Source organism: Equus asinus, chromosome 8 (assembly GCF_041296235.1).
Source record: "Equus asinus isolate D_3611 breed Donkey chromosome 8, EquAss-T2T_v2, whole genome shotgun sequence".
In the NCBI taxonomy this organism is placed as follows: Eukaryota; Metazoa; Chordata; class Mammalia; order Perissodactyla; family Equidae; genus Equus; species Equus asinus.
This window is the reverse complement of record NC_091797.1, coordinates 25,646,992-25,671,942: the sequence shown is the minus strand read 5'-3', so window position 1 is coordinate 25,671,942 and position 24,951 is coordinate 25,646,992. Positions and strand designations below refer to the sequence as shown.

Here is a 24,951-nt window from a genome sequence, read left to right as displayed (position 1 = left end):
CACAGCAGCACGCAGCTGCCACAGTACGACAACTGACAGATGGGTGGTGTGGTTTCCTGACAGCAAAATGAACCTGGGTTGAATCTTAACCACTAGACCTCCAGGGCTGACTCATGTAATATTTACATAGTCATAATAATGTAAGCACCAAATTGAGAGCTAACCATAAATTGAGATCTAACTCTATTGGGAGGATAGGGAAAGAAGTATGTGTGTTGGGGGTGGAATGGAGCTAATCCTCATCTTTTGTAGTAGGAAGATAATCTCTACTAACGAAAATACGTTAATGAAAATAATAATGGGTGAGAAATAGCTATATGTTATTTAAAGAAGTGGAAGAAAAATAAGAAGAAAAAGCTGGAAAGTCTAAAAGGAGTTGCCTCTGGGGACGGGGAAGGGTGAGGCAGGCAATGGCTGTTTTCCGTTACAGTCTGTGTCATATTATTTGACTTTCTGAAAGTATTTATCTATATATATATCACTTTGCTAAAAATAAAAGTTGAATTAAGAGATAAAAAGAAAACCCAGGCCATCCAGGGCAGGGCAAGTGACTGCCCAGAACTGGGGATCGTTCCAGGTGTCACTGCCTGGCAGCTGCCGACGTCAGCAGCTCCGGACATGGCTGGAGGGAGCCTTTTTGGAGAAATGTTATCCTGCCTCCCCCATGACTCATCGGCTCCCATTGTTTCCACACCCCTGCCACTCTCCCACCGTGGGGATGTGTGTGCTGATGTGGGGGCGGGGACACACAGAACTTTCTTCTGCTCTTTGTTTACTGTGTGCCCCACTCCCATCCCCAGGGTACAGGCTTCCTTGCCAGGGACCAAGTGTCAGGCATGGGGCACGAGAAAGAGAAAAAAGCAATCTTAAAATACCCCTCTGCCCGCCCGTCGTGGAAATTCAGAATCATGAGGTTGAGCAGGACCTAGGAGATCAACTTGCCAACATCTCCAAGAGGTGGACACTGACCCTTTGCCTGAGAACTTTGAATGACAGGCACTTAGTGTCTCAGTGGGACACTGATGGGGGTTGGGGAAAAAGTGAGGGGCACATAAGGATCTTTGGTGCCTGTAGGCTTTTGCATGGGCTGTTCCCTTGCCTATATTGATCAAGGCCCCTTGAGTATCAAGGAACCCATTAGTTATAAAAGATGAGGTTCAATGTAAGGATAGAGCTCTCAGGGGAAACAAGGCCTGCCCAGTGCCTTGTCTCTGCCTCTCTTGCTATGTCTCTGCTCTACCCTCCTACTTCTCTCTGCACACCTTCTTGTTCTCTCTTTTCACATGACCCCACATGACTGCCACCACTCCCAAGCCTCTGCGACCTCAGGCTCAGCTCCCCACAGCTTAGTCTCTCAATATCCTGATTTCAGATGCCTTGCTGGGTCATCTCATTATTCCATCTTGGTTCAGCTTTCCTCTCCTAGTCCAATCAGCTTTGCCAAGGTGGGTCACATGGTTCAAAGATGGCTACCTAGGCTGTCCCATCTTCAGGAAGGACTATGGGTAGGAAAAACATCTCAAATGTGTCTGCTACACTCGTCACCCTTCTCTCCCTCCTGCTCAACATTTATCCATGGATGCCTTTAGCAATTATCTGCCAGGTAACTTCAGAAAGGGCACTGGGAGTTTGAAGGTGGAGGAACCAGGCTCAGATCTGTGACTTTGGGTAAGGCCCTACCCCTCTATGGGCCTCAGTTTCCTCCTCTGTAACATGAGGGGGCCTGTGTTTCAACTAGACTGGAGGTTCTCCACCCTGGGAGAACATTAGAATCATCTAGGGAGTTTTTAAGTAAAATTCTAATAGCTGGCCTCAGCCCCCTAACGCCACAAAGATTCTGATTTCACTGGTTGGAGTAGGATCTGGGTGACATGCTTTGAAAAGGCCCCAGTGATTCTAATATGCAGTCAGGGTTAGGAGCCATTGGATTAAAATCTAATCTTTAGATTATCACTAATATTCAATGGTGAAAATGAATGGTCCTTGGCTTGCAATAGGTACTCAGTAGGTTCTCCTTGAAGGAATAAATTCCCTTCAGCTGTAACATTCTGTTCTGAGTTGAGAGGCAGGTTTGGGGTACTGGGGAGCTCCTGTGGGACCAAAATAAAGGGTTTGCTCACAAGCAGGGGTGGAAAGACACTGGAGGGAGGGGCATTGCCAGTTAAGGAGGAATCTCAGCGAGGTTCTTTGGAGATGACTCTTTGGGACCTACGCTGCCGTGGGGACCGTGAGGCTGGAGGCCTGCCCTGCAGCAGAGACGGGATCTTGAGGACCTGAAGGCCAGCACCGCGTCCTCCCCTCACCAGCTCTGTGACCTCAAGTAAGTCAATGAACCTCCAGATTGTCGTGTGCAAGACAGGAATACATAGTTCTTTTTCACTAGGTTGTTGGGAAAATGAAGGGTGCCAAAGGATTGGAAAACACTAGACGAATGTAAAGAATTATTCATCTGAGGCCTAATCTCAGGTAAATCCCAGGTATATGGCTGCCCAAAGTACCCTGAGGGAGTGGTAGAGAGAGGACAGTAAATTGTCAGGGTCTGACCCTGGAGAATGACAGCTGTCCAGTCGTAGTTCTCTCTGGAATTTCAATGAGTCGTCGTTAAGCATTTAATGGGTGAAAGGAATGACAAAAATGTACCTACTGCCCGTATGGACAGTAACATGAAGTAACAGCACAGAGGCCGAGGCAGGTTAAATGACCTCCCAGGGTCAAGCAGTTGGGAGAAGGCCGAGCCTGGGATGTGAGGCAGCCCAAGAAGAGCCCCATCCTGCCCTCTTGTTGGGAAGATGGGACATCTAGAGAACAAGCCAGCAGCCACAAATGAGAAGTTCCCTGCCAGGTAGACAAGATCAGAGAAAAAACCTGGGAAGGGCAGAGACTACTAAAAGAACCATTCTAGATGGTTAGTGTAGAACCAGGCCACCCAGTGGAGGAGGGGCGTGAGGAAATGACGTCTCACTAACTAAGGTCTTGGGGAGCCTCCCCTGGGATGGCAGGCCAGGGTCTTTGGTGTTGAGAACTCTGGATGTTACAGTGAGGGTTCTTTCCAAGGTAAGGACCAGAGACCACTTTAGCTGGCGCAAGGAAAGAAGAGTTTGTGGTCAGGATTCAGCCAGTGATCTTGAGGAAGTCCAGAGGTAGGACCAGCATCTCCTTGCAGAGTCCTGGAGCTGGGAGCTGGAAAGGTATCTTCTCTGTGGTGTCCACTCTTCCTTCTTTCTTTCTGCCTTTGTCTTTCTGTTTCCCTTAGTCTTTCTCCCTCTCTCTCTCTGACTTCATAGTGCACGCACGCACACACACACACACACACACACTCACACATACACACAAGCCCTTCTGCCTTTCTCTCTGAACTTACTCGGTTCTCTATCTACTGTCTGACTTCTTCTATGTAAGCACTCTTTCTGCTCCCCAATAATTGTAGTGGCGGCTATAAAATTGCACCCCACAGACCTCCAAAGACAAGGAGCATAATTAACCAAAGACCCCAGCTAAGTCCATTGTCAAGTTTGCACCCAGCCCGTGGCTGTTCGAGCCAGTGACGGAGACTGGCAGAATACCAAGGTAGGTCCATTCCCAGGAGACCAAGGACTTGTCCTAGCTGAGCCAAGCCTGCCTTAGTCTGTATGGCAGTCTAGGATGCTTCCATCTCAGTTACTTGGGATTGGACTTGCACTGCGGTCAGATGACGCTCCCAGCTTCTCACAGACGCCTTCCCTAATATAGTCCTTTCCAGTTTAATCCAGCCATGGCATCTGCTTCTTGGAGAACTTGGACTGACACACTGCAGTTCTGAGTGGGTCATTAAGAAACCCCCATTGGATCCTCCATGACCTCTCCTTCTATCTCCCACCACCAACACACACAGAGTATGAGAGTAGAAGAGAACAAAGAAAGAGGAGCCTTTTTCCTGGGTCCCCTTGTAAAGTGCCTAGCACTTTACAAGAGCGTGTCACAAAGCAAGTGGTCAATAAAAAGGTGTAGAGGGACAGCACCACACAGGGCTTACAAGCCCAGAGCATGTCTGGTGGACTGCGGGACAATGCCTGCCCTAAGGGGTGGGCTGCACAATGGCTGGCTCACTGTGGACAGCTGCTGGCAGGATTCTGGGGTGGGCTGAGGGGCACTGGACCTCCGCAGCGTCCACTGCCAACGGGGGCCGTGGACATCCTGTGTGAAGTCACCTCCTCCGCCGCACTGGGGACTGACCATTTCTGGAAGTCCTTAGACTCCATCCTGTGTTGGCTTACCTCAGGCATAGGGTCCTGTGTGTCAGCTGGTTTTTGTGCTCAGCAGTACAATCCTTGCAGCCTTAGTCTGGATCCCAACCCGCCCCATAGTCCTAGTCCAGTTGCCAGACCTCGTGTTTGCCAAGAGGGTCTCCTGTTTAATTGTAAGACCACCGAAGGGATGAGGACTCCGCTGAAGTCACAGTGCAGTTCGGCAGAGCGCAAGGCAGTGACTGGACTGGGCTTGGGGTAGTCCGAGAATGCCAGTGGAAGGCAGACATGCCGTCTACATGAGGCCTGTGTGCCCCTCTCTGCCTCCAGCTCGGAGCATGACCCGAGAGCTTCCGTGTACATACGTGGGGCATGGACTTGTGTAACCTGCGCCCCATCACCCTCACGGGCAGTCCCACGGGCCTTGAATCCTCACCCCAGACCACCCCCAGACCAGCAATGGTCTGAGGGGCCCAAGGGAGTGCAAGTGACACTTTATGAATTATGTTCCCCTGAAAGCCAGACGCTGCTTGCTCCTTTCCAAGGGGGGCAAAACCTTACCGCCCCCCACCCCACCCAGTCCTCACAGCCAGTCCAGAAGTTCAGTGCAATGATGTGCTGGTAAATGTTTAACCTCTGGCAAGGGCCGAGCCTAATTTGTAGTGTTTGCCCATTTCTGTAGTGTAAATACTCCCATTGTGGGTGATTTTAATGTTCCAACACAATGTCATAAAATGTGACCATAGCATACCATTATATAAAATTTCCACCATACATCTACATGAATGCAAATAACCTCAAAAGCACAGATAACAGTAACAAGTAAAGTAGTTAGGAAATGATGAGTTTTGAGTATTTATTACCTTTGTTCTTAATGCAATTTAATTGTATGTTTATATGATTTAATTTTCCATACAATCAGTTTGTAAAATTTCTGAAACTTTAACCATTGGCTCTCATGATCTAGTATAAACGGGCTCTAGACCACTGGGTCAGAACCTTTCCCCCGGAATGAACCACTGAGGGTGGGAATCTGAGCAGATAGAGAGATGGAGATAGGGCCTGACCACCTGGTCAGTAATTGTCTGTTGCTTGTTTTCCTTCCTCCTCAGTCACCAACATCAGGTGTTCTAGGCAACCTAAGAGAGACTCAGCAACTGCAGGTCTTTGGAACTGAATAGAGTGTGACGTCAACACCCCAAACAGAGCGCTCAGCTGGCCAGAGCTGCAGGTGGAGGAATCAGAGAACCAGGAGGAAGTTTTGCATCACTGGAGGTAAACACAGGTTTCAGTGCGGAATGAAAACACAGGCAGGGGTGGATGGGCAGGAGATATCAGACACACAGACAGGACCTGACCTCTGAGCTCTCCAGCCAGGGATTTCCAGATCCTGGGTATTTCTGGGTTTTACACCAGACCTGCTGAGTCAAAAGCCCCCGAGGCAGAGCCCAGGAATCCCCCGGTGATTCTTGGGGAGTCACCGCAGGGCTGGGACCCACCGATTGGCTCACCTTACTGGTCCTGCAGATGAGGAGTGGCTGGGAGCTGCAGCCAGGGCACCCTCTCTGGACACCCTCGCCCTGGAGCAGGAGGGCCTTGCTCTGGCTGGCTTGTATGGTAGTTACTAGCACAGGCTCTGGGTTCTCAGGTTAGAACCCAGGCTCTGCTTCTAGCTGTGTGACTTTGAGCAAATTACATAACCACTCTGAGCCTCAGCTTCCAAATGGGGATGACACTACTGACCTCACTTTGTTATGGGGATTAGATGGGATCATGGGCAGAAAGTGTTCTGGTCAGGGCCTGTATGTAGGAAGGATCCCATGATGGCAAGTGTGGCTATTTAGGTCACATGGCTAGATGGTAGCAGACCCCAGGCCTCCCAGGGATGTTTAAACATAGCAGAGAGGACTAGAGACCCCAAAGTAGAAGGGACTTTGATATCTTGAAGGTAAAATACTTTGATCTTGCGTAAGGAAAAGAGCCCCTGGTAGGGAGTCAGAAGACCTGGTGGCCTGTGGTCTCAATTCTGCCACCTAAAGAATTTCAGCCTCAGGGTAGTAGATGCCGTCTGTGCCCCCTGTCCCAATCCCTCAGCCTCCTCAGATGTCAGGGCAGCTGTCGCGGACAGTCCATACACACTGCCTGAGCGCCTCCTCAGGGCCCCTTGGTGCCTCTGCCATCTGGCCTTAGAGCTTTCTCCAAAGCCCGGCAGAAGGTGGCTTAGCCCGGGGCCAGCCCAGCCGCGGCTCCCCTTGTCTATTGCTGTGTCACAAACCACCCCAAGATTTAAAGGCTGAAAACAAGACCCATCATTTTTTCGCTCGTGATTCTGCAATTTGGGGCATCGCTGGGCTCTGCCCCACGTGGCCTCAGCTGGGGCTGGAATGTCCAAGATGGCACCTCGGCCAGACAGATTCTCTCTCCACGGGGCATCTCCACCTGGCTGGTGGGCTTCTTCACAGCAAGTGGGTCTCAGGGGGCTGGGGCTTCTTACACTGCAGCTGGTTTCCTCGAGAGCACAAAAGTGGACGCTGCCAGGCCTATTAACTCATGGGTTCAGACATCACAGGAAGTCACTTCTGCCATATTCTATTGATCAAGGAACAGTCCAGGGCCAGCCCACGTGCAAGGGCATGACTCCCTTGCTCAGGGAGTGACAAGGTCACTTTGTGATGAGAACGTGGGATGGGAGACGTTGTCGTGGCCATCATTGAACCCTAGTCTGCCACATCCGGGCTGCCTGGGAGGAAGGTGGATTAATGGCCCTGGGGCCATCCTTAACCAGTGAGGTGGGAACTGGTGGATAAATGCAGGTCTCCTGTCCTTCAGAGGGACAATTCTGGGGCGTATTTGACAGGTTCTTCAGGGGCTCCCCAGCACGATTGAGCCCCAGTTGCCCATAGTGGAATCAGCTCAGCAACTCAACAATACCCCCTTCATTGCTATCTCCTCTTTCCCCATCTTTCTGTCCCCCTCCCTTTCTACTACTTCCTCCAACCATCTCCCCGCTTTGGTCTTAGGGCTTGCTCTTCTGGGAAACCAAACCAAGACACTTGGTTTACACATTTGGAAAAGCCCCTTAAATTGGGCTATAAAATATTGCACCTGGCTGCCAGAGCTGTTGAGCAATCCCACAGGAATGGATGTGAAAGGGCTTTGTAAACCGAGCGGCTGGGAACGGAGATGAAGGGTCACGGTGGGCAGAGGTATTCCCGAGGGAAGCAGGGGGGACATGGGGACTGCTGGGGTGGGAGGCCAGCCCCCGGGTCATCAGTGAGGGATGACTGGAGCTGCCTTGGGGATGATGAGAGGTGAGGACAGAGAGGTGTGGGGGAACACAAAAGGGGGTGAAGATAGAAGTGCTTCCTGGGGTGTGGAGAAATAAGGGGCACTGTGTCTCTGTCCTGCCTGCCAGATTCGGGTGACTTGGCACAATTAGGTGACTCACCCAGCCACTACAGCCTGCGGCAAGGTCCCTCAAGATCATCCACCCCACTTGCTGGGACTTGCCCTCGTGGAACAAGCCTTACCTCCTGATTTGGCCTCTGCCCTGGGAAGACAGGGACTGAGTTACTGATGGGAGGGTCCAGGAGTCTGGTTCATTCACCTCCATCCAGTAAACCCTGAAAAGCTGAGCCCTTCTCCATGCCCAGCCCTGCGGTAGGGATCCAAAGGTGAACACGCCACTCCCTGCTCTCTCCGAGGCTCCCAGTCAAGGGGGTGGATGTGAGGCCAGGAGGAAGGCAGCTTGAACAGCATCGAAGCAGCTGGCTTGCTGAGGGAGGTGCTCTGGGCACAGAGGATGGACATCTGACTGGGGGGCAGGGGGCAGGTAACTGTGGAACTCTTCCCAGAGAAGTTGATAGGCACCTTGGACCCCAACAGGATTTAGGACTTAGCCAGGAGAGAGGAAGAGCATCCAGGGCAGAGGAAAGGGCATGGGCATGAGGAGGCCTGGCTCATTTGAAGAACTTCACTGGAGGGCCTCCAAAAAGAAAGGGAGATGGAGGGGGTGGAAGGTGAGGCTGGAGAGAGAGGTGGCACCAGGAAGGGCAATGGAGGCCCCAAAGGAGTTTAAAGCAGGAGATAAAGGGGTCAGATTTGAGTTAAGGATACATCCAGTGATGACCAAGTGGAAGGGGGTCTGTAGAAGTGGGTTTGTATTAGAGGCAAGGAGACCAGCTAAGGGGGCTCATTCATTCATTCAACAAACATCTGTTGAAACTACGGCAAGGGGCTGTAGTGACCTGGATGGTGGCCAGGATGGAGAGAAGGGGCAGAGATTTAGGGAGGTGCTCTCACTGTTACATAAACACATCCTGCAATTCACAAACTGGCATCCGGTTCCTGTACCAGTTGTGTGTGAATTTGGAAATTGGGGACCTGTTATTTCAAGGGTGGAGAGCTGATAGGAAGAGCTGAGCCCAAACCTCAGGGGCCCCACGGGAGGGCAGCCATTCCTGGAGACCCCACCCAGGGCAGCCCAGCTCAGCCTGCCTCCTTCTTCCCCCTCACTCTGCCCCAGGCTCCAGAAAGTTGCTCTGCAACGTCGGCTGAGGCTAACCTGGATGGGCCCTTTCCTATAAGAGGGTGAAATCCAAACACCCTGGTTTCTTTTCATCTATGCTGGCATGGAGCCAAGTGACTCCTGCACTATCACCTGAGAGGTCAGAGGCCCAGCTGGGACACAGAGTTTGTGCTTGTTTTCTATCTCTGTGCTCCTCTCACCCTCAGATTGCAGACTCTAAGGGTAAGAACTGTCTCCTCCATCAGACAGTGGGTTTTCTGAGGGTGTCTCCCCCATCAGATTAGGACATTCCAGAGAGTAGAATGAGGAATGGGAATGCAAGTCAGGGAATCTGTTTTGCTGCCACTTAATAGTTTGAATTAATGAAAAACCCTACATATGCCTCAATTTCCTCATTTGTAAAATGGGGTTGATAATAAAACCTGTTGTGAGGATTCAAAGACATAAAGACGGAAGAGGTAAGATCAAAGAGCCTTGGGGGGTACGGACAGGACGTAAATACCAGAACATAGCCAGAAATGAGCAAAGGGCACCAGACCGTGAGTCCCATGAATGCAGGGATTTCTGTCCATTTACCCACTGTTGTTTTCCAAGTGCCCAGAACAGAGCCGGGACATGGTAGGTGCTCAATGAACACTAGTTGACCAAATGAATGGAGAGTCCAGGTGGTGATGGTGGAGAGCAGAGTGCCAGTTCTCTAGTAGGGCAGGAAGGCTTCTGGGAGGTAGTAGGGGCTGGGGGTGCTGCTGGGAGCACACCCATGGGAGTGGAGCGTCCGCCTCAGAGGCCGGTGGTCCTCTGGGGGCTGAACAATGCCCCCCATAAACCCGTAGGTCTCACTTATGGACGTCTCCCTGACCCAGGTTATGAATCTGCCATCAACAGGGGGATTTCCTTGCCAGGGTCCTCTCCCTCAACTCCCAAAGCACTGTTTCCACCTTCCGTCTCTCCCACACCACAGCTCCCCAGCAATCTACACAGTGATGTGAGGCCTCACCAACCCTCCTTGCCACAGTACCCCCTCCTCTGCTCTTTATCCCTCAGGAACTTGGGGCCTCCTGGCTCCCACCCTCTGTTCCAGCTGCTGTCCCCAGACCTTCTACTCAGAAAGCTCCTGACCGATCTTAGCAACAGTGGCCCAGGACCACAGCTCCACCCCAATCTTCCGTTCGTGCTTTATCATCTGTGAGCACAATTCTGCGAAGCTGTGCCCCGATAAAGTAGAATTTTCATCTCCTTTCAAGAAAAATGAGGCCAAACAACCCATGCCACAGGGGTGTTCTGAGCCCTACTTGTCAAAGGGCTTTGTGAGAGATGGTCAAGGGCTAAATAGATAGTACTTAGTGTGATGAAATGTTACCTGGAGGCTGAAAGGGGCTAAGGCAAACCCAGAGAAGCCTGGACCTGTGTGTGTGGGTGTTGTGTGTGTGTGTGTGAGAGAGAGAGAGAGATGGAGAGACGTTCTGGCAGAGGGAGCGATGGTATCAAGTAGTTATAGAATCTGTTGGTATATTAAACACATAGAATGCTTTGTAAACACACCCATGCCCTCATGAAAAATGTGGTTGAGTTCTTCAATCACAGAACTTTACATTTTTCCCAAGGCTCAACATTTTAACTAACGTCTTGTGTGGTATTGGGAAGGGGGCCCTGGATTGTCATTGAACAGTTGAGACCATGAAGCCTGACAAGTCCTCACCTTAAATGATGCACACAGACCCAGTGGAGCCTGGTTCATCCTTCCTTGACATTCTCGCCCACAGTGCCCCCCTGGAACTCAGAAGGCCTGGTCTCCTCCAGAGTTCTTGGTCCACCTTCCTGGAGACAGGAGCCCTTTCAGGGGACATCAGATGTGCCACAAAGGCACAGGCTCTCTTTCTCATCTCGTCATGGTGGCTGTGGGAACAGACCTGGGAGCGGGGCTGCGTGGGTTTGAATCCAGGCTCACTACCTATTGAGATCATGCACAGTCACGGAGTCTGTTTCCTCGCTTAGGAAACGGGGATGTAATACTCGCCCCACAGGGCTGTTGCAAGAGCAAAGGCATTCATTCAAGTATAATGAGTTTAAAGCACGTTGAACAGTAGTGCCTGGCCAACTGGTGACACGAGTTTGCCGTGATGGCCCCTGACCTCTCCCCCCTGGTTCCTGAGGCCTTCCTGGTTCTTAGACCCTTTCTACAGTGCTCCTCCCCTATCCACATTTGGACCTGTTCACTGTCACCTCCTCCAAGAAGCCTGTTCTGACTACCTCATCTTAAGTGGCCAGCCCTTCCTTCACCTCCTCACCACTTTCATTTTTTTTCTCCCTTCCAGATCACCTCACTTCTCTTCTTGACCCTCAGGCTGTCCCCAATCCTCCCTGCCCCGACGCTCCCAGACTGTCCCCACACCTTGCCCTCCCAGCACCCTCCCCGTCATCCCCACAGCACACACCGGGATGGGCTGTCCATCTCATGTTTTATTGTAAAAACATTAAAATAAATTACATTTGACATCCTTGCCACTATGTACATACAGTGTGTACGATTCCAGGACAGCCAGCGACACCCCAGCAAGGTGGGGTGAGGAAATAAAGATGAGCTCGGTAAAGCATTTCACAGAAGAACAGAGGCCGCTCCTCACCGCACCGCTGCTGGGTCAGCACGCCCCTTGGGTACAGGATGAGTGGGGGAGTGGACACACAAGCCCATCACCATCTTCACATGTTGGCGGGAGGTGGGTGGGGTTCTGGCCCCATTTGGCCCCACAGTATTGGCGAGGGAGCTGAGAGGCAGACAGGGCGTCTGGGTCAAGAGTGGTCACTTGCCTCCTGCCCAGCATCAGCTGCCTGCGACTGATGCCCCTCCCCCACTCTGCTCACCTGCTGAGCAGGGCCCCCTCCCCGACTCTGGGTGGGAACTCTTGACATCATGACCCTGGCTGAGGTCCCCCGAGAAAGGCCAATGAAGCTGGGGGTGGAGGGTGAACACGGAATATCCCAATCCCTGGGACTCAACTCTGACACCTTTTCTCCCCTCTGGCTCTGAAGCCAACAGATGCCAGGTACACAAAACAGCAGTTTATGCAAAAAATAACAAAACATGCAGGACAGAGTGGGTGGCCCTAGGGTGCGCACTGTGGAGAACACAAGAACTCAGAACTCAGGCACAGCCAGTTCCGCCAGTCCCTCACCAGAAACAAGCTGTGTACAGTTTCACATTATCTTTTGCTCCCCTGCCACAAATCCTTTCCTTTCTCTCTCTTTCTCTCTCTCTCTCTCTCACACACACACACACACACACACACACCCAACAGTAGCTGGAGGGAGCTCAATTCACATACTTGGCCATTCCCGGCTGTGAGCCAAGAGCAACCTGGGGAGCAGGGAGGTCCCTGTTCTGGGCGCAGGGAATGAGGCCATCGGGGCGGGGAGAGTGGGGGCAGGAGGAGCCCGAGCTGTGCGCACTCCTGTGGCTCCCTGGCTTCCAGCTCCAGGAGCCCCAGCCTCAGTGGCCACGGCCTGTTACGCTCTTCTCCCCACCACTCCCAGGGGGCAGAAAGCCTTCGTCTCCCATCACTTGGCCAAAGGGTGTCTGAGACTCGGCACTGGCTCTGGGCTGTTCCAGTAAATCAAGGATGACTAGGACCCTGGGCCCCAGTCAGGACTTGCTCTGGGTCCTCTGTATCAGGAGTGTTTCAGCCCGCCAGCCCGCTGTCTCCTCTCTCCCTCCCCTTAGGCGGCCCCTTCCCTACTGAGGTTTGGGTAGGGGCCTGACAGGCAGGCAGACAGGTGGGACTGGGGATGGGGAAACGCAGGCCCCCAGGCAGGGCCCTGCCACTACTGAGGAGCTCAGGGCCAGCCCCGCACGCCACAGCTCCCAGGTCTCTCACTGCCCTCCCTCTCTCTGGGAAGTGCCTCTCTCAGTGCTGGCCACACAGAAGGAGCTCATTAATACCGGTGAGCTCAAATGGCTGAGCCCCCACCTAAGAGAACCGTGTGACATTCTCAACCGAATGACTGGGTGAAGACCCACGCAGGTGCAGGTCTTCTCAGGGTCTGTCCTGCCAGTCCACACTTGTCTTTGAACCACCAAAAATCCACCAACCGTGCTCAGGACAGATGCCTCCCATGGCCAGGGTGCCTGTTCAGCTGGAGAACAGAGGCCCTGTCCTGGGCGCATGCCATGTTTGATCGGAGAGGATGCAAGGTGAGGAAGGCCCCTGGTGCCCCCTCCCAGTTCCAGGGCCGCCCCCCCCAAGGGCCAGGGGTCCCAGCCATCGTAGGCTGCCCCAGGATGAGGGGAACAGAAGCCATCGAAGGCGGGGTGGGGAGCGGCCTCGCCTCATGTGCCTTTGGAGCCATCTGCTTTATTGTACTCGTTCATAAGCTGCTCGTAAGGCACAGAGAGCTCCGACTCGGTGCTGGTGAAAGTGGACTCATCTGACGAGGGGAACTCGCCCAGGTTCAGGGGCACCTCGGCCTTGGGACCCTCCTGGGGCCTCTCTTCCCCGGCCAGGTTGTCCTCCAGCGAGGACTTGGACGTCTCCTCATCTGAGAGGCCGGTCTCCTCATTCACGAAGGTGATGCTGGCATTCTGGAAGATGAGTGGGTGATAGTCCTGTGCATCCCACGGCTCACCCTCCTCGCTGATGCGGTCCAGCTGGTTAATGAACACCTCGGAGGTGGGGGTGCCATCCTCAGGGGGCCCTGCCCCGGCCTCCTCACTGGGGGTCCGTGACACGTGGCCTTTGCTCCTTAGTGTCTGAGTCACCTCTTCCAAGGTGGGCACCCGGTTCTTGGAGTAGACCACCAGGGGGGCCAGGGAGGTGGGGAGGGCTGGCAGCCCAACCCCCTGAGGCCCCAGCCCTGGGACCCTCTCCCCACCCCCACCTGTCTTCATGGCCTTCTTCCCGATCTGCTTGATGAGGTCATTGTAGGTTTCCTCCTTTTTGGACAGGAAGCTGAAGATGTTGACATCCTTGGACCCTGCGCTCCCGGTCATCTGCAGGGTCTTTCTGGAGTGTGGCGAGCTCTCGAAGGACTCCTTCCGCCGCCGCCGCCGCTTCTTAATGGCCTTGTGGACCTCCACAAACATGCTCACCTTCCAGTTGACAAAGAGGGACAGCCAGGCCAGCCCCAGGTAGATCCACAGCTCCACGAAGTAGCGGTATAGGGCGTGGTAGTTGGCGCTTGGGTTCACACCTGAGGACAAGACGGGGAGCCCAGAGGGTCAGGAGAAGGTCAGCGGGACCCGGAAACACACGAAGGCCAGAGCTGTGTTGTCTAAGAGTGGGCACAGTGCTAGGACGCAGAAGGGGACACACTGAGAAGGAAGGGAGGCCCGTTCTAGAACCCGGACTGCCCCACTGTGCTAAAGGGCCTTGGCCCAGTCACTGATGTGCCTATGGCAGTCCCCAACCTGCCTGAGCCTCAGTTTCCTCCTCTGTGAAAGGTCAGGAGAGTGACTCCCTGGGGTGAGGGAGGTTCAAGGGGAGGGGCTTTGGGAAGGCCGGCAATGGAGCCAACACACAGGTCAGGAAATAGTTCACGAATGTTTGCGTCTCAAGCGTTCACCTCCACCTGGCTGCTCTGTGCACTTTGTTGGTGTTTATGTTACAGTTCAGTTAAAACCAGGATGGAAGCTAAGTGAGAGGGTGGCCAGCACCCTCCTGGGTGGGGATGAACTCACTGGTTCAATATGAACGAAACCGGCGGTTGGGCCAAGCGTCTGTGAGCACTGGTCCAGCAGGAAATTTTCTGGGCAGCCTCGATTTTCCTTCAGTGGGGTCTGGCCTGCCTCCTGACTTCCTGTTTCTGGCCTCCTCAAACTGGCTCTTCCTGCGGCCGGAGGGCTCTGCCCACTTCACATATCCCTCCTCTGAGGCAAGGCTCCCGACGCCTGCTCCAGGGAGCCCTCCCGGGCCACCCCACACAGCATCGATTGCTCTCCTACACTCCAGGATTAGCTGAGATTTCTTGTTTAACTTTACACCTCCAGGCATGTTCACCTGTCTTATGTATCCTGTCCCCTCTGCCTCCCAACTGGGAGCAACTTGGAAAAGGGACTGGAGGAAGGGGCTTCCTTCAGAGGGGGCTCCCTCAGGGCAAGGACTCCCTCATTAGAGCCGAGACTCCCCGAATGCAAGGGCCGTTGTGTCTCCCCCTGAAGACAGGAGGTGCCGTTTGAGGGGCGCTGTCAATCTTGCTCAGGGGTCGTGGTCACAAGCAAGGTATGATGACAACCAGGACTCACACTAATGTAGCCGGGCCCAGCCCATAGCACTCATTTGATTTCCACTCTCCTGTCGGGTAGGTGCAATTTCTTTTTTATGAAACCGATTTGTCAGGTGAGGAAACTGAGGCTGAGGTTAGGTGTCTTGCTGGAGCTGGGAAAGTGTGATTAAATACACTGCTGTACTCCACCAATACAAAGGCTTCTTAGCCGGCTCAGGGTCCCTTAGACAATGGCAGGGTTGTGCCTCCGTCTAAATTTATCTCCCAAGACAGCAGGCCCAGATCTGCCAGGGTCAGTGGAGTGTTTAGGGCTCTTTCCTGTTCCTCCCACCCACTCAGTGGCCCCCCTCCCAGCATTCCGAGTCTCTGTGACAATGGGGCAGAAGGCTGGTTACCCGCCCCTGTCCCCTAGGAAGGGGGAAGGGGTGACCAGAGGCCCCTGGAGCAGAGGTCGAGGGCAACTGGGCAGGGCAGCAGGCACTGAGGGAACAAACAGCTGGGCAGTGTTGCCAAACGGGGTGTCCGAAGATTAAGAACCGAGATGCTGCGCAGGCCACAGGCACTAGTACAGGAGGGGCTGGGGCCGGACAGACAAAGCGGCCAAAGACTCTTGCGGCCCGCCTGGATCAGGCAGGGAGGAGTGGGAGGGAGGCCCGGCCGAGGGGCAGGCAGCTGGGGAGAAGGCCTCTCTTGTCTTGAAGCCGCCTGTGGCAAGAGCAGAGTGAAGTTTCGGGCCTCAGAGCCAAGCCTCCAGGGCAGCTCCCTCAGCTCCTGTGAATGAGGGAAGGCAGGCAGCTCTGTGATGGGGAGGGGCCCCTGGCACAGACCCTGCAGGGGGAAGGCCCTACCGCCAGCCCCTAGTGCTCAGGAGAGAGGGGAGAACAGTGGGAGAGGAAGAGGTGAGACACTAAACATGGAAAGAAAAGGAGGGAAAAGCCACGTCCTGAGGAAGGGGACTAGAGAGAAGTCTTCTGCAGTCACTCTGTGCCTTAGTTTCTTCTTGCACCTGGGAGGGTTGATCAAGGACTCACTGGGTAGGGTAAGTGCCCAGGACACTGAACGCCTGAGGGACCCCAGAGAAGGTCAGCTGAATTGAGAGTGGAGAAGCAGAGAAAGAGCAGGTAGAGAGGGGCAGGACTCACCGGCCACGAAGTCGCCGAAGCCGATGGTGGAGATGGTGATGAAGGAGTAGTAGAGGCCCTCGATGTAGTCCCACTCCTCAGTCACCATGAACACAAAGGGAGGGATCACCAGATGGACCAGGACGCCCCACACGATGAAGATGGCCGTGCACGTGATCTGCGCCTTCCGCTGAGGGGGTGGCGGGGAGACCAAGTCAGACAATGGTGGAGACGGGGGAAACCCGGAGGGCTGGGGAGGTGGTCAGAGGGCTCTGAAACTGCCCTCTTGCCGTCTGTCCTACCACCTCTGTCCAATTCTTGAATCCTTCCCACCCTCCTGTCACCTGCCAGGGTCCCCCCACCTCTGCCCAGCAGCTAGGGGTGGGGACATACCAGGCTCACGCCTCTCTTGGTGAGGAACTGGCCCAGCCTCTTGGCGCGTCCTCCGAAGAACTTGCCCAAGGCACTGATCCATGTCAGGCAGAGCGGCACCCCGAAGAGGCCATAGAAGACACAGAAGAGGCGCCCAGCGGGGGTCTTAGGGGCCACATTGCCATAGCCTGAGGAAGAAGAGAAGTGAGGTCGAAAACAGGGCCATGGTGGGGACCTAGACTCAGAGTGCCCTGACTCCATCACACACACACACACACACACACACACACACACACACACACACACCCCAGCTTGAGGGAGGCCCATCCTCTAAGATTACTTGCTGTTGATCTAATATCAGTACTTAGGAAATGAAATTTCCGAGCCAGCCCTGATGGCCTAGCAGTTAAAGTTCGGCACGCTCACCACCTTGGCGGCCCGGGCTCATTTCCCGGTTGCGGAACTACACCACCCCGATAGACAACCATGCACTGGAGCTTTGGGGAGGGGAAAAAAAAAAAAAGGAGGAAGATTGGTAACAGATGTTAGCTCAGGGCAACTCTTTCCCTGCAAAGAAAAAAAATGAAATTTCCCTTGATCACACTATGCTCATGATCCTTTGTAGCAATTATGATGGTATGGGCTATGTCTCCTCCATCAGACTGGAGCTCCCTGAAGGTGGATAAGCCTCCAACATTAGCAAGTTGTCCACTAGCCCATATGGCACCAGTGTGCAAATGAGAACCAGATACTCTCTCTGGGTAGACAGCCCGGAGGCGCTGTGGTAGATGGTCTCCAGAAACGGCCATTCTCAATCCCTTCCCTTCTTACGCAAGCACACTGCTGCTCACGTCAAGCTGGAGTCTGAGTCCCCTCCTCTGAAGCTGGGCTTTGGTGACTTGCCTGACCATAGAACACAGCACAAGTGATGCTGGGTGGGCCAGGTAGAAGCCTTGCTCCTTCTCCCCTTGATCTCTTGAAATGTTCACTTTGGGGATTTTCCCTCTTGTAACCCAGATGCCATACTGTGAGATGCCCAAGCCACTGGGTTTTCATCCCCAGCTGAGCCCCCAGCCAACAGCCTGCAGCAACTATCCAACATATGATTGGATGTCTACCAGCTGGGCTTTCAGATGACTCCAGCCCCAGCCACCATGACTGCCACTGCACAGGAGACCTCAAGCAAGAACCAACCAGCTGAACGCAGTCAACCACAAAATGACAAAAGATAATAAGCTGTGTTTTAAGCCACTAACGTCTGGGGTTGCTGGTTGTGCAGCCATAGATAACTAGAATAGACACCCAGCTTGGTGAGCAAACACAGGCTGGATCTGTGCAGTGAACAACCTGTTGAACCTCCTGCATGGGTCTGGCTCTTGGGTCGTGTCGTTTCTGCTCCAAGAGCCCAGGTCAGGACTTCTGAAAGACATTATCCCAGGTATGGCCAGTCACCAAGCATTTATTAAATCCACAGGAAAATGTCAAAAGAACAGATTGCAACTGGCTTGATTTTGAACCCCCATGAAGCTGTGTGACCAGAGCTGGACTCCTGTAAGGTTTCGGGGGCTAGGGCATGGCAGTGGGTATCCTGACGGTCTCAGAGGACTCACCGATGGTGGTGATGACCGTGGCTGCAAAAATCATTGCATTGGGCCAGTTCCAGTTGTTGAAGGTCTGGTTTCCTGTGATGGCCACACCCTGTCCTGCAGCATCAGATACCACCTAAAAAGAGCGAGACAATGAAGCGGGGAGAGGAGGCTGGACTTACAGATGCTTTCTCAGTGACAACACTCTATTAAACTCTTTATAAGCATTCTCACTTAATCATCACAAGAACAAGGTGGTAGTTATTGTCTCCATTTTATAGATGATGAAACATTTTATAGAGGATCAGGGAGCTTAAGGGATTTGCTCAAGGTCCCACAGCTGATAAGAATAGGAAACCAGGCAATTGGTTCACCCTCTCACTGAGCCAGAATCACTAGGAGAGCTTGTGTAAAATACAGACTGCTGGGCCCCCTCCCCAGAGTTTCTCATTTAGTAGGTCCAGGAAAGGGTCCAAGAATTTGCATTTCTAACCAGTTCCCTGGTGATACTGATGCTATTGGTCCAGGGACCACACTTTGAGAACCACTACACTAGATTATTCTGCCTCTCAAAGAGGGCAGATGTGATGCAGACACAGAGGAGGATCCCTCTGCTGCACTCAGCCCTCCATGAGCAGTGTTCCACTGCTCAGAGTTGGCCCAGAAGGGACCCCCATACATCCTTCACTGCCCCTGTCAGGATACCTGCAAAGGTCAGCTCAGTGCCCTCTTGGATCTGTCCTCCGAGGGTACACCAATCAGCTGGCCTCCTTCCCCCATGCCTGGGCCTCTGTCCTCTCTCTCTACAGGCCCACCTTCCCTCCCTTCTTTGAAGCCCTTCTTCTCTTTGCCCTGGGCTGAGCAACTTCAAGATCTGGACCAGGACAGATCATCAGAAGGTGATGTGTATATTTCAGGGTGACTCAAAATCGTGCTATCAGTCCCCACAGAGCTTCCAGCCACCGTGGGCAGCGGGTTAGAGGCCACCTGAGGAAGTCCACTGGGAGACCCCAGGACAGACCTTATCTAGTCCAGGAACACTGCCAAACCTGTTTCCGCCTGACCAGACCCTGCCTCTATCCCATCCTTCAGTCCTGCCATCATTCACTGTGCCATCAATGGCAGGGCCAGGACCCCAGATGAAGGCTCACAAGGAGGGGCCAGGGGCTACTGTAAATCTGAGGTTCCAATTCTGCCCCCAAGGAGGGCCCCAGGATGGGCCATCCAGCCAGGAGACCAGGAACACAGCCAAATTCCCTACGAAAATGGAGCCTAGGACCGAGGGAAGAGAGAGGAGTGAGGGATGGAAGCAGGAGGGAGAAAGAAAAACCACAGTTCTAACCCACCCGCGGTGTGACTGAAGTTTGGTGGGAAAACAGAGAAAGGGTGGGTTATCCTGAAGGAATGTGCAGTTTGCAGCAGCACCAGAGGCCCGTGTAAACGGATCTGCAAACTCTATAAAGAATTTTCCATGATGACATGCTCATCTGACAGGCCATCAAACCACACCACTCGCTGCCCTGCTTCCTCACAGCATTTCCAGAGCATCTCTCTGCAGGCCGCGCAGCAGCCCAGGGGGAAGGAAGGACAGCTGCCTTCAACCCTGCCCTCAGGGAGCCACTGTCTAGCTGGCCAGGCCACATACAGATGAGAGCACCAGGACATTTAGACACGACTAGGCTAACAGGAGCACTAAAACAAACATGAGGGTCCATCAAAAGGTTGTCTAAAAAACCAAATCTATGTTCAAAGCAAGAGAATGAGGAAGTCTTAACACCCTGTGTGTTAATGGTAAAGAGATGGCAGAGCCACTGAGCTCCCCTTTCTCAGCCTTTGTTATCTCAGATATCCGTTGTACAGTGGAAAGGGTGGCGCAGCCCAAGACACATGAAACGAGCAATACGAGAACACCTCTAAGTGAGAACGGCACCACTGACCAGAGAAAGATGCGACTGGAGAGCCACCTCTGGTCATCCCCATGGAATCTCGGGGGGACAGGAAAGATGTCAGAAGAGAAGTTGTCCCTATTCTCATACAAATGGAAAGCGTGGATTCTAGAAACCAAAACCTGAACTCTTGCAGACTTCTAAACGGGGACAGCAGAAAGTCTGGCACATTCAGAAGAGGAGGTGATGGGCACCATAAGCTAGCACAGGTTCACCAAGAACAAGTCACGCTCAGCTGAGTGCATCTCCCTCTCCCAAGGGGCTGCAAAGCCTTGAAGTTTGGTGGAATGCAGTCCATCCAGATTTCAGCAAGGCAGCTGAACAGATGGGCTTAAACATATTCATGTGGACAAGACAGGGAAAAGCAGGGTGAAGCTGGGATTAATTTGGGTCCATTTAAAAGCAGATCAACAACCCCAAGAACGAGTGATCATTATCAACCTGGCCTGAGCTCTCCACTGTCATGCCGAAGGCCTGGTCTCTTCAATATTTTAATCAACAACACAGTAAGGACATAGATGGCTGACCAGTCTCATCTGCAAAGGATGCAAAATTGGGGACAAGGCTGGGCTGGGAAGATGGCTAACACACTGTAATGGCACTTTGGGACTCAAAATCATCTGGACTGGGAAAATGGGCCCAAACTAACAAGAAATGACTGTCTTTTTAAAAAAATTTTCATGTCTTACACTTTGGGTTAGAAAAGATGAATATAGATTGAAGAGAAAAGTCCTTGGGTTTCACCTGACAACAAGCCAACAAATATGAAGGTGGCTCCCAAAAGAAAAGTAAATACTATCTGGGGCAGTGTCAATACCTTATCTATTCAAGGCTGGGAGGTAACAGCCCACTGTTTGCTGTGGGGTCAGGCCATACCTGGGGCACTCTGTTCTATTCTGGGTGTCAGACTTCACACGATATGTTAACCAGCAGGCCAAAGTCCAAGAGGGGATAGGTGTGGCTTTTTTGGATAATGAGCTACTTCAGAATGGACTGCTCTTGGCAGTAATCCATTCCCGATAATGAAAAGTGTTTCGATCAAGGGTGACCTCCGCACATTAGGGATGCTGAAGGTGTGACTGAAACAGGGGTTCTCCACTGGGGTGGTGGCACCCTCTGGAAGTGTCTGGAACTGCCGCCTGAGTGGGGAGCACTGTATGTGCCAAGCACTGTTCCAGGCACCAAGGACAGGCAGTGAAGGGACGAAATCCTTGTCCTCTCACACACCTATTCTAGGGGATGATGGAGGTGCTGCTGGCATTAAGTGGGCAGGGATCAGAAAGGCTAAATGCCCTGCAATTCACAGCAAAGCCCCACCCATTATGCCAACACTGCTCCCACTGCTCCCACTGGCTTGCCCAAGGCGATCTGTGATTTGGGAATCATTTAGTAAGTGGGAAGGAGACATCAAACCTAAAAGTGGGCAAAACAAGATAACCCACAAGGGCAGTGTGCCTCTTGAAGCAGAGAAGTTGGGCTTCTTGCCCTTCACCCCACCAATGGTGTGCCCATTGGGGCACAGTTGCAGCCTCAGCCTCTGGCCCTATGCACTTTCCCCATGACCTCCATCATCAATCCATGGTCACCCAGAGAGGTGCAGGCAAAGGGGGCATCCTGAAGGGTCCCAACCCCCTCGCCACCCCAAGGGCTAGAAGCACCACTAACCCTTACAACATTCCAGTGGCAGGAGCTGTGCCTACTGATCAGGTCAGGAAACTGAGGCTGAGAGAGGTTAAGTGGCAGAACTGGGCCAGGTTCTAGCTGGGGTGCAAGTCAATATGGTCCCTATCCCCCTCCCTTCACTGCTTGACCTGCCCCTGGGTGGTCTCCAGCATCCCTTGTTGTTGCTTCCTCTCTGACCAGGGGGCCCAAGCAGCTGGCCTGGGAATCAGCTTGGCTCCATCCCAAGGCTGGGGAGAGCAGCAGGGTTTCAGTGCTGTAGGATGTCAGACACCCCTTGCTGGGGCTTTCCTATTACCTAACTGGCTCTCCCTGCGATTCTGCCAGGCATCACTTGACAGGTGAGGAAAGCTAGGCTTGGGGAGCACAGGTCCAGATGTGAACTTGGGGTGCATGCTCCCTGTTCCCCCCATGTACAGCTGTGGCTCTGGTGGGAACACCTCGCTGGTTATGGTCAGGGTCACACAGGCCAAGGCGGAGGTGTCCCAGAACAGAGGAGCTGACCCAGGACTGAGGTCATCCCAGGGTTAGGGGGAGGGGCGTGGGGGAGCCAGGCCAACACCCCATTAGACACGACATCCTGTCCCCGGGGTTAGGGAAACAGCTTTCTCGGGAGGAGGCGGCCCCTGTTCACTCACGAGATTCTTTAACTTGGCTCCCAAGTTCACCCAAGGCACTATTTTCATTTTCCACATAACCCTGGATAGTGACAGGAGAGGGGGATCCTGTACACAGCTCCAGCCCGGCTCTTGTTTGGGGACTGAATGGAGCTCCCACCTCTGTCACGTCCTAAGAAAGTAGTTCTGATTTACTGAGGGCTCACCACGCAGAGAGAGATGTGCTAAGCGCTTCACATGCCTTGAGCTCATTTAACGAGGACACAATCCTGCTAGGAAGATGCCATAATTTTTTCCATTTTGCAAAGGAGGATTTACAGCTTAGAGAGGTTAAGTAAGTAACTTAGGGTCTGATTGCTAAAAGCGACGAAGCCAGGAGGAGAACCCGGCCCTTCTGGGTCCTAGCCGCTGTCATACCCCCCTCCCCGCAAAGGCCACAGGGAGGAGGCAGTGCAAACTTCCACCCCTTCACACCAGCTGAAAAAACAGTGCCCTAGAACCAGTCCGTCCACTCTGACCAAGCTCAGCATTTCCAGCCAGGCCTCCAGGAGGCGAGATTCATGCCCTGGCCTTGGCTTCAGGCAACCATTGCCCTGACCCCACCCTCCCGGGCTCTACTGTCCACAAAATCCGGGTTTGCGGATAGCTCCTCACCCCCAGGGATCCGGGGTTTCCCAGGCAGAGGCGGCTGCCGGGCCTCCTCTTCCTGGAGAGATTCATCCTGACAAGTGGGCGGTTCCAGGCGGGCACAGCCAGGGCTTGGGACATGAAGCCCACCTTCTGATACAGGCAGGTGGGGCTGAGGTGGGCCCTGCCCTCCATCAGGCTGGGTGGGGGAAATGGAAGGCAGGGGGCAGCCTGTCCAGGGATGGCAGCTACTCCCTGGGCTCCGTCCAGCTCCCGCAGCATGGACGGACCACAGAGCTCCTTCCTGCTATGCAGGATGAGCCTTAAGGACCCTCCTTGATGCTGGCCTCCACCACACCCAGCCTGTCTGTGGTACCCGAGCCAAATGTCCTTTACCATCCCTGGCTGCATTCATCCTGAATTCATTCCATCAAAGCTTACCTGGTTCCTCTGGTGTGGAAGGTGAAACAGGCTAATTGTCCTAGGTGCACGGTGCTTGGCAGGATAGAAAGAACCTGTCATCCCTCTTATCTAGCCCTCTAGCCACCTTAGGAGGTGGGACGGGAATGGCTTATTAATCCTTATTTCATAGAGTATAACAGTTGATATTTGACTAGTAGCTGACGTTTGAGCACTTATATGACAGGCACCAATCAAAGCACTTTAAATCACTTAGCTCCACTGAATCTTTACACCTCTATAACATAGGTACTATTAACCCCATTTACAGGTGAGGAAAATGAGGCACAGGAGCTAATTAAGTAACTTGCCCAAGGTCACCCAGCTAGTCAGGGGTGGGGCTGCGGTGTGAACCCAGCAGCCTGGCTCTTAATCTCTGTGCTACCTACAGCCGGAGAAGAGGGGATGCAGGGCGGGTTTCTTAGCCACATGGAATGAAGCCAGGCCTCAGGAACACAGCTTCCCAGGAAACTGCAAGGGAAATCTCTGCAGGAACGCAGAGACTCCCCCTGAAGGTCCGCTCTGAGAGGGCAGGGACTTTCATCTGTATCCCCAGAGCCCAGAGCACTGCCTGGCACACAGCAGGTGCACAACAAATACTGTTAAAAGCAAATGAACGTGAATGAATGAGGATACACTCTCTGGCTTCTACTAACTCATCCTCTAATGTCCTTCCCTCAACACCTTCCCAGCAGCATTCTGCAGGAGGGTTTTAACTAAATTCATCAGTAACAAGGTGGAAGGCCTTGATCCAGCAAGAGGGTGGGAGGCGGAGTCAGATCCCAGCAAGAGGGGGGGCTGGCGGGGTCAGGGGATTGATGCCCGGCTGCCGAAACCACCAGCATTCAACTGGCATGTGGAGGGTGGTGGTCACCAGACCGCGAGAACAGAGAGGGCAAGGGGCTGAAGGTGCTGGGGGCGGGGCGGGGTGAGGGAGGCAGACGAAAGCCCCCTCATCCAGACAGCAGAGGGAGTGGCAGTGCGGGTGGGAGAGTCCCTGGGGTGACTGGAGGGACTGTCCTTCCTGAAGAAACGGGAGGCCTGGCCCCTCCGGAAACTCTCCCAGGGGACAGTGGATGCGCAGAGAGCAGGAAAAGGAATATACAAGTCAACACCGGTGGAAACATTTACTACCACAAGCCTGGCACTTTCCTCACTGAATCCTTACAAGCCCCTCTGGGCTCAGGCTGAGCTCTTCATCTAGGGAGAGGCAGGGCTCTCTGGAGCGCAGCCCCGACCCCTCTTCCCATGCGGAGGCTCAAGGAAATGTGACACTGACCTGGGTCTGAATCTAGGGGGGCTCTCTCAATTGCTAGCACCAAGTCTCTGGGTGAATAACTTAGCTCATCAGCCTCAGTTTCTCCAACTGCCAACGCTAACACCTATCTGAACACATGAAAAGTGCCTAGACCTCCATAAGCAATGAATCAACGTATTTGCAATCGGTGTTATGACTGGCACGTGTGTCAGGAAACCAGCCGCTGTGGGGACTTGAGAACCCCGGGGGAAGACCACTTACCCCCAAAGCTGAATCAAAGGGCAAGGGGTTTACCTCCCTGCCCTGTCCCCAAGCTTC

The 24,951-nt window shown here is 53.4% G+C and overlaps 1 protein-coding gene across 1 annotated transcript in view; it reads right to left on the bottom strand.

Annotated features, from left to right (window-relative positions):
* Positions 1-11,196: 11,196 nt before the first annotated feature.
* Positions 11,197-24,951, bottom strand: part of KCNK5 (potassium two pore domain channel subfamily K member 5) — a 39,564-nt gene continuing 25,809 nt past the window's right edge. Inside the window, exons 2-5 of the mRNA XM_014830968.3 lie at positions 18,071-18,182; positions 16,482-16,648; positions 16,110-16,278; positions 11,197-13,935 (exon numbers count right to left, since the gene is read on the bottom strand). Coding sequence (XP_014686454.1) covers positions 13,076-13,935; positions 16,110-16,278; positions 16,482-16,648; positions 18,071-18,182 — 1,308 coding nt within the window. The 3' untranslated portion in view covers positions 11,197-13,075. The remainder of the gene's footprint in view (positions 13,936-16,109; positions 16,279-16,481; positions 16,649-18,070; positions 18,183-24,951) is intronic.